The sequence below is a fragment of the Pleurodeles waltl genome, chromosome 3_1 (assembly GCF_031143425.1).
Source record: "Pleurodeles waltl isolate 20211129_DDA chromosome 3_1, aPleWal1.hap1.20221129, whole genome shotgun sequence".
NCBI lineage: Eukaryota > Metazoa > Chordata > Amphibia > Caudata > Salamandridae > Pleurodeles > Pleurodeles waltl.
In genome coordinates, this window is record NC_090440.1 from 840,805,743 (window position 1) to 840,815,605 (window position 9,863).

Here is a 9,863-nt window from a genome sequence, read left to right on the forward strand (position 1 = left end):
CTTTTAATAACACTAAATCCATGTAATGTTTGTCACCTAACGCATCATCGGTGTGTTAGGAAGAGTCCTCGTCTTGACATTTCTTGCCTCTCTTTATTCTTTGCAAGAAGCTGTACCTTTGTATTTTTTTAACATATAACTTATAACGTTACTCATATTTACATAGGTCAGTGCTCTCTTTCGCATGCCTGTCGGAAGTGCACATACCTTGGTTTTCTAAAATCTTCATCCATTAGGTGAAATGTCACCTTAAAGTTTTCTATTGATTCAAATGTACTATTATCACGATGTTTGTACTTATCCTCTCTCTTTTACTTTTTTCAGGGATATTGTAATATAAATACTGATGTGTTTTTAAGCCTTCCTTGTGTGCTTGGAAGTAGTGGAGTTTTAGAAATTGTTAGAACTCCACTAAACGACGATGCTGTGATCCAGAAACTGCAAAGCAGCGCAGCAACAATGCATGCACTACAGCAGCAACTGAGACTTTAAATTATTTTTTACGTACAATTTCAGGGTATCCCTTGCCAGGACACATGACGGCCGTCCCATTGTTCTAAAGACACTGTTATTGTAATTGCATTGCATTTATATAGTGCTTACTACACCTGACAAGGTATTGATGAACTTTATGATGAGCAGCACGCTGCTCTGGAACTCAAAGTTAATGGTTAGTCCAGTAAAAGAAATGGATAAATTGCTGTAATAGATGCAGTTTAATAAACTTGTACATTTTTTAGTTTATGTATGTTATGATGTGTTGAGACACTAGTATATGATTTGAAGTCAGTGGTACGTATCCCCTTTCTTCCTAAAAAAGAGGGGACTTATTCTTTGTAGTAAGTCTTCATTGACATTTAGATGAATTTCATTCTAAATATTCACTACTCAATTAAAACTTTAAGAGCTTGCTCTAGAAAAATGTAATATACTACTTTTAATGAATTTATTAAGCTGCATCTTGGTAAGCCAAAGACAAGAACTATTTTTAATTCCTGTATAGTAAAGGACTCCTGTAATGTGGCTAGTTTCCTTACAGATGTAAATATGCACCTTTCTATCTTCCAGTAGTAGCTACAATTATGTTGTTCTCAAAAGCAATAGAGACAATTATAGCTTTTACATGCATTTTCCTTCCAGCTATGCAAATCCAGGAACGCTGCTATAGTCATTGTAGACACTAACCTCCATTGTGACTCAATATAATAATATCAGAAAGAGCGTGAAGTTAAAAAATGTTGCTATTCTTTGATTGCTGTCTGCCTTTTCTCTCAGATCGGGGAATAACTACATGTATCACAGAAACTTGCACAGTGTGAAGCACAGAAGACCAGACTCAAAAGACAGGCCATAGTTCAGTGTATTTAATGAAACAACTGAACTGTTACCAAAAACTGGTTCTTATGCCTGTTGTAATCATTAAATGATCTTTAGTTGATCACAATGTTGACATATTCTTGTGTGACCATTAAGATCATCTACAAAAATTCACTATAACATTTTTTGTTTTGTTTATTATCTTGTGGTGTTTCTGGGGATGCACCCCCAGAAATGTGTAATTTATTTGGTTTGCGTTTGAAGTGCTAAAATGTTCCTGAATAAGAAATAATGTATTAACTACATTAGATGCTACAAATCAAGTTAATCACCAGCAAGGTACCACTCTGCCTGTATCATACTGCTTTCGAATGTGTTTTATTTTCTTGGCAACATTTTCGAGAAAATGTGTGTATATACAGGACATATAAGGTTTTCATGCAACAGTAGTGTTTTATAACAGTTTTAAAATAAACAAACCATGCACCCGTGGGTTCTTGTGCAGAAGGAATCTGAAACACTTAGTATGAGCCCTTCGACCTCCGATTTCTTTTTGTCATCTGTGTTCAGTATGGGTGGTTGGTTGAGTATTTTTCCATGTGACTGCGATAGCAATAAAGTTCCATGGATAATTTGTGCTACATTATACTGTAGCCTTTTTCCTACTTGGTATATGAAACCCAAGTTCTAGGTGTTTATATTGCTCAACATTTACGGTGTACAATAATCTCCTTAAGCAATAGCACCCTTGTTCACAGGAAGACATCCTCTGCAGTCACCATATACAACATAGCTCTAGAAGAGCTTGCTGTAATGTTTGCCAGAGCATAGGTCACAAAGGTCACCTTTTAAAGGTTCTTCATAATGTATCTTCCATCAAGTACATCATAAAGCATGGCCTTCTTGTTAAGGTGTCCTTGTGGCAGAAAATAAATTACACTGTTACACTGTCTCAGATTAAGAGTACCTCTCAACGTACTTAGAACAAGCAGTTTGCAGCAATGTTGTTTAAAGTAATTTCTCAGTTACACATTTTAAACCTAAGGGCCTTCTGACAGTCAATATTTATGCTGTGCATTACTCTGAAGTTCGTCGTGGTGCAAAAGGGTCTGTCATAAACCCCATCTAAACTGTTTCCTGAAGCATAGTCAGATCAGTAAAATTCACACAAAAAGTACAATTCTTGGTTGATTGGTGGCTTAGCAGGTTGTGTGTGTGTTTAAAGAGCTACAGGTTCTTAAAGGGCTACATTTTGTAAAATGCTAAGTGTATAAAATGCACTACTTGTTAAATGGTTTGTGATATGATTATGTACATGTATAAAATACCATCCAATGCTTTCATTAGTAAAAGTCTAGGCAGTCCCAAGTTATAGTGGAGGGAGAAAAGCAGCTTAATGCTCGGTGCCTTACCTAGTGCATTCATAATTAAACAATTGATTTTTGGAGTTGAATTTGGAGCTCAATAGAATTACATAGATTGCATTCCTACAAACAGTTTTAGAGTTTAAAAACATATATTGTTTTTCACCAAACATGAATATTTGTACACAGTGAATCTACATGCAAAAAAAGATGAATGCCATACCAAGCTCCCGCTATTGCACCACCTGCTTCCATCTTGCAGGATTCATAAAGTCTTCATTCCTGTTTATGCCTAATGATATAAGAAAAGACTAACTTTTGACAATTTGTCTTTAATTTATCTGGGAAGATGTGATGTGTCACCCTTACATAGGGGAGCGAAAGAGACAATCATTGTAAATGTAAATTACAACTCAGTCTGGTGTAATGAAACACAAAGTCAAAATTGTCTTATTGGATGTGACAGAACAGATATAATGTTTTCACAAACTGGTATGCACGATCAATGATCCAGAAAATGTCTTGAATGTGTCATACTCTTCCAGGTATATTCCATCCATAACAATTTACTGTATATTGCCTTTTTCCTCATTAAACGTACTGTTGTAACGTTTTCTGCCTTGTTGATGCAACGTGTGCCTGCAAACAAAGTAGATATCAATGGCACTAGACCTTGTACGCAATTTGTATGTGCTGTATATTTTATAAGGGAGACGTGGCTCTATTGTATGGTTGGTCACCATCTTTTCATGTAAGGCTGCAGTGGAATTGTCTGGCTGCTTGAATTTTGTAAATGTAAAGAATAAGACCTTTACTGCACCTCGTAACTGTTTCAAAAGAAAATCTTTGCAGCTGGTGTAGCACTGTCATTCAGACGGGTTGTAGCTCTCGGGGCCTGATCTATAGAAATGTCTTCCAGTATTTGTTGTTTCTTTCTTATTATTTATTACAGCGAATACAGGGTCAAAGAGGGTATTAGTAAAATGAAGTCGTTTTAAACATTTGCATTTATAGCTGTTACTCTGATAAATATCTCAGAGACACCAAACTATACTAAAAATCAATACTTTTGTCATGGTAAGACAAACCAATTTTGCATCAAAGCGGTAGTCGATTCCTCAATGAATTTGTTAATTATCGTCTTTAAGTAATAACATTTTAAAAACCTTTACATTCAAAACATTCTAGTGTGCATGTCAATAATCATGTTCCGTGTGTTTCATGTCTGTGTTACCTCTCTTCATCAGAAGTAATGTTTTAAAATGACTATACATTTTTAATAAACAAATACAAAACAATTACACATGTAAATATGATGTTCATCTATCACAATACCTTGGGTAACCAAATGATTGATTCTTAATAAAAAAGTTTTTTTAAAAATGCTTCAGCCTGGCAGTCTGCCAATGTCTTACCCACAAAAGCTTTGCTCACACGTTCAGATATTTTCAAGGCTGGAAAAAAGTGCATCTTCTGTTTTTTTTCATTTATCTCACATCCTTTGCATCAGCACAACCCCAGTAACACGTTAATTTAAAGAAACGCTGGTCTGTTTCCTTTCAGTGAAGATTTATCTCATTAATAACTAATTGCCCACAAAATGGTCCAACGTACTAGCTATGCCAAGATAATACTTTCAAAGAAAAGCCACAGTGTTTTGCATCTCATTAAATTCATGCAAACGTACTTGGTTCCAGTCTGTCACACTAGCATTCATTTTGAAGTAACAATTGTGTTGTCAACTTCTTTGGTCATAAAGTGAATCACTTCGTCAACCTGAAATCTTCACTGAGAAATCTTCTCCTTGCTTTCCACAAAATGTTTAGCAACAATCAATTAAAAAGCTTAGCTCGTGATAGTACATTTTTTCTGATGGATACTTCTAACCACAAATTCCTCACCTTCTTTTAAAACCTGCAAAAGCCAGACTGCATCTGTGTTTTTCAAAGCATTTGCTTTTACATCTCTGCCGGTGGTGCTATCAAACTCCAAAGCAGTCTTGCACCGCATCCAGAAGTGACAGCCCTGAGATGCATTCAGGAGTAATGCTGCATGCTGACATCCATTTCTTTATTGCTGTGCTCTTTGACGTGGATCAAAAGCTCTGCTCCCTGCTTTGTCAGTGATACCAGCACAAAAACAATTTATAAAAGTGTGCAAGAAGGTTTCTCCACCAAAGACCACAGGGTTACAGGAAGTAGATGTCAGTCATGGATCCACACAACGTCTGCCTGTAATGCCTAGGTTCTGGATATGATTCTGAGTTGGGTGACACATGCTCCCTGATGAACACAAAAGGGTGAAACCAAACTCTGAATCGCAGAACATATTCAATTTAATAGATCATACTTGAAACAATGGGCCTAAAGAAGTTCCAGTCTTCCTCCCAACCTTCAGGTAAGTCAAATCCAAATCTCACTATAAACACTAAAAGAGCAAGTGAGATTTGTCCCCTTTGTGCCACCCCTGCGTGGGGGGTGGGAGGTTGTGCAGTTGGCATTCCAAAGAAACTAGCAAAGTAACTATCATCAAACTGAGCCATTCCGAGGCTGGTCTTGGTGCACTCTGAGTGTCCCATGCCATTGTCTACCTCACAGTGGAGTGAGACTATCAAGGAGATGCTGACTCATTCTTTAGCGCTTCCGGGACCCATTGAGCCGCAGGGGGACCCAGTTGTACTTCTACCAGTGCAACCTTCTTTGGTGCTTACTGACACCTTTGCGTCCCCTTCTGGCTCCTTTCAGTGCTGGAACAAGCCTCCACTCCAGCACCAGAGGGCATTCCGGTGCCAATTGCCCCATTGCCGCTCCCAACTACAGCAGCAACTAATCTACATCCAGTTCTGATGCCTATTTCTGATCCAAAGTCAATGTCAGCCTGCGTAAGGCCTACATCTCCCTATGAATTAACCAAAGCATAGCCCCCAGTCTTAGATGATACCAGCTCCTTCCTCAACACCAGTACTACTGTGGTCCTATTTGGTTCTGATGCAATGTTGTCAAGGACTTCAAAACATTCCACATTATGATGACTTTGAGGAAGCAAACAATTTGCCCCCTCATGCTGGACCCCTGCCTTTTTGACTTTTGACCTCCTGTTATGATCCTGTGCTGAACTTCATTTTACACTCCATGCTTATGTGCAGCTACATTGGGCACTCTGTGCTGCCACCATATTGTTTAAAACTTCATAAATATCAAAACATATTCTTCATTGGGCCAATCTACAAACAACATACTTTCAACCATTTACTTCTAAAGTTACATATTCCTCATTGGGCCAATCTACAAACAACATATTTTCAACCATTTACTTCTAAAGTTACAGAGAACACTAAAGTGAATTAGCATGCTTCGTAACCTTACCAGGGTTATGAAGCTCTGTATAAATAACACAGTCAGAGCACTTTAGGATTGCCGTGGGGTATGGAAAATGCTGTGTAAATCCCAATACAGTAACACACCTTGCTAAAGTAATAAACCTCAGTTCTCCTATTTCCAGTGAAGGTTGAAAATCCGGACTTGGAATCACATTGCACATTTATTTCTTACTTTTTAGAAGCAAGTCCTTTGATGGAAGGGTGATGTTTTTTTTACTGAAGTGTATCTGCTGTGTGCTTTTTGCAAGCACTGGACACATCGTTGTATTTTCTTTAAAGGTCTGGTAGATCCTGGGTTTTCTAGTATGCTAGTGTTGTTTAAAATACTGAAAAGCATTTCTGATGGAGCTTTTACATGACATTGTACACTGCTTTCACATGTTCATGATGGCTTCCTGGGCTAGACTGTTTGCCATCAGACAAGCAAGTCTGCTTTGAATTACAGGAATAAAAAGTCTCTTTCCTTCCTGTTCTACCTATTGTTTTTACACATATAGGTTAAATTTAGACCTGTGTGTGTAGTCAGAGTGCCAAGTAATATAGGGGACAGATTTATTGAAAAAATCAAATACTATGTAACTTAATCAACACTTAAGCTGCGGTTCAAATGTGCTAAGGGCTCACTCTGAAATGTGGACATTTTTTAAGCCCCCTGCTGTGACGTTGAGATCAAGTAAACAAGGATGTGTCTGTGTGCTCTTTACTGTAGAAAGTGATCAAACCATACTGAGTGCAGATGGATTATACACTGCAGGTTGATAAAAAGGAGAACTACAGTGAGAGCGATTACTGGCATATGGCCACGCATTTGGAAACACAGAAAACATATTTCCTTTATTTATTTGTTTGTTAACACTTTATTTACAGAACTTTGGGTTAAACCAAGTGCAACAGTAATAATGGAGGGGGAGAAGGGACAAAGAAAGTCATAACAATATCTCGGGGCTGTGGCTCCCAGGAAAAAGACAAAGAAGAAAGAGAACAAAGTACTAGATAAGCTAACCGCATAGGTGTACATTATACATTAAATGAAACCAGTGAATCCAAGGTAATGGGGAAGGGAGTAAGAATGTTCCCAATGCCTGTTTTACAGAGTCAAACACTACAGTATAAGGTGCATAATGTCCTTCTGGTGTTTCTCATTTTGAAAGTCAGTTCCTTCCGCCACATTTGACAATAGCAAGTGAAAAAATGAGTGTTAAGAAGCCCTGTGCTTGCTAAACAACAGTCAAATCACCCCTAACTTGCAAATCATCCTGCATCAATGTCTCGTCTCTTTTCCTCAACTGTGGAGTCTTACATTCTGTGCATTTCAGCCATTATTACTAAATCTGGAACCTGTTCTGGAATTCTCAATAATGCCTATTATATGTGTTTTAAATGGCTTCCAGATTTCTATCCTATCCAAAATGATAGCTAATAACTTCTGCATCACCAAATTGTGCCATATTTTGGACTGCTCATTCCCTCTTGGGAGTGAGGCTTCCTGCTCGCAGAATTGAGCCAGCTGTAATTTTCCCTAAAAATAAATTTGATAATAATAAGAGAGTGTGTTTGGTTTATGTGATATCTTCACAGGAAGATCCATAAGTATGAAGGCTTGTGACAATAACAGATTTAGAGGAGCCAGGCCTTTACTGTGCTATATGCATTTCTCACTTGAACCCATCCAGTGTAGAGTTTACATTAGTTTGTATGTATCCATCTAGAGCAATTAGTATTACCTTTCACTCGCCATTCTATGTGAAACCTTTTAGCTTTTCTGGGCCGGGTTGCTCTGATTGATAAATTATGGGTCATTAAATCCCAGAATAAAATTGAGTTTGAATTTAGTGGAGTTAATCTGGATGGGAAAGGCATCACTTTTTTGCTTTTTACCAGGTTATTTCATTGATTAAGGAGAATCGTTGTAGCCGGAAGAGTACTGCTACAATGCACTCTGTAACATGTTGTTTGGCACCGTAAGTGTTTTAAGGAGATCTAGGACTATCATTCCGAGATTATCAGCTATGCTTCTGGTCTTCTTTTATGATTCACCCATCTAGTCTAGGGCTGAGCAAATGTGGGCTGCTTCTAAATTTCTAGACAGTTCTGGAAATCCTAGTCCTCGCTCTAGGATTTGTTTTTAATAATGTGATTTTACCACTCTACGTAGACTAGTTCCCCAGACTAAAATAATATGCATTTATATACATCTTAGTGGGAGAGTTTGAGCCATGTAGAGAATCACAGGAGGAAGTTCATCTTTGTGGAATTAATTCTGCTGAACCATGGCATGTCCCAGCGACCTCCAAAACGAAAAGTAGCAGGGAGCACCTGCCTAAATCATTGTGATGATTTGGGATGATGCTCGTGAAGAAAAAGTAGCCTTCAGCATACTTTATTATAAATCATTTAAGGTGGGGCCGGGATGGGTCTTCATAGAGGCAACATAGGGCCAGATTTAAGAAATGTGGCAAGCACCCAGGGCAACGCCACTTTCCTTGCACCCTTTAGTGCTCCTCTAATGCCACCATGTGTGCACTGTATTTAAGTTACAAAGCACCGTGGCAGTAGTTAGGGAACTAGTGTCAAAATGTTTGATGCTAGTTTGGTGCTTTGCAGGATTAGCATAAAAAATGTTTACGCTAATCTTGCAAAGCCCATTGAGGCCCATTATGCATAATTGTGTGCCTCCTTTTAATGCATGTTCTTAGCTGGCTTTAAAGGTGCCACAAAAAAGAAGCAAAGAAATCTGTTAGATTTCTGTGCACCACTTTTTCACCCCCCCCAATGGGGAACCCTATACATTATGCATGACGCATGCATGATGCAGCGCAAAGGGTTACATTGTGGCGCAATGGCATGTATTGCACCACTTTGTAAATATGGTACAACGTTTGTGGCCATCTAATGCCACATTAGATTTAAAAAAATGACACTAATGTGTCATTAGATGGCGCAAGGGGCTCTTAAACCTGCCCCATTGTCTATCTTTTGGAGGTTTAGAATTTTGTCTCCTCATTGACAAGCTAATTGGGGAGTGGTGTATCAAGATTCCTACACCTAATGTGGCATCTAGGACCAGGTCAAAGGTTGCTCTATTCACAAGACAAATGTAGATTCTGGAGTGAGATCTGGAGCAGGACATATGGGGCCTCATTCTGACCCTGGCGGTCCTTGACCGCCAGGGCCGCGGGCAACGGAAGCACCGGCAACAGGCTGGCGGTGCTTCAGTGCCCATTCTGACCGCGGTGGTAAAGCCGCGGTCATAAAAGGGGATCCGGCGGTTTCCCGCCGAATTTCCCCTGCCTGGGCTGAACCTCCATGGCGGCGCTGCTGGAGATTCCGACCCCCTTCCCGCCAGCCTGTTTCTGGCGGTTTTGACCGCCAGGAACAGGATGGCGGGAACGGGTGTCGTGGGGCCCCCTAACAGGGCCCCAGCATGATTTTCACTGTCTGCATATCAGACAGTGAAAATCGCGACGGGTGCAACTGCACCCGTCGCACCCCTGCAGGGCCTTTCCCGCTGGGCCGGCGGGTGCTCCCTTGGCGGGCGCCCGCCGGCCCAGCGGGAAAGTCAGAATGGCCTCCGCGGTCTTCTGACCCCCATAGTCCCTTTCCTGGGGTTGTTGTAGCTATCAAACATTGTGTAGGCCCAGGTCCTCAATCTTACCTTCTAGTGATTTGGGACTTTGGAATAATCCCTATCTGTAGATTGACCTGTTTTCAGTAGAATTTAATATTGTATTAAAGCGGCCCCAATGACTAATAGGTCTTCTTTTACAGTGGTGATTGTGGAGACCTGGGAGGTAAAAGAGTTT

General features: G+C 39.6%; 1 protein-coding gene across 2 annotated transcripts in view; it reads left to right on the plus strand.

Annotated features, from left to right (window-relative positions):
* UEVLD (UEV and lactate/malate dehyrogenase domains) overlaps positions 1-4,066 on the plus strand; it is a 185,250-nt gene extending 181,184 nt beyond the window's left edge. For both annotated transcript variants that reach the window (XM_069223760.1, XM_069223761.1), the window contains one exon: positions 325-4,066. In XM_069223760.1, coding sequence (XP_069079861.1) covers positions 325-492 — 168 coding nt within the window. In that variant the 3' untranslated portion in view covers positions 493-4,066. The remainder of the gene's footprint in view (positions 1-324) is intronic.
* The last annotated feature ends 5,797 nt before the right edge of the window (positions 4,067-9,863 follow it).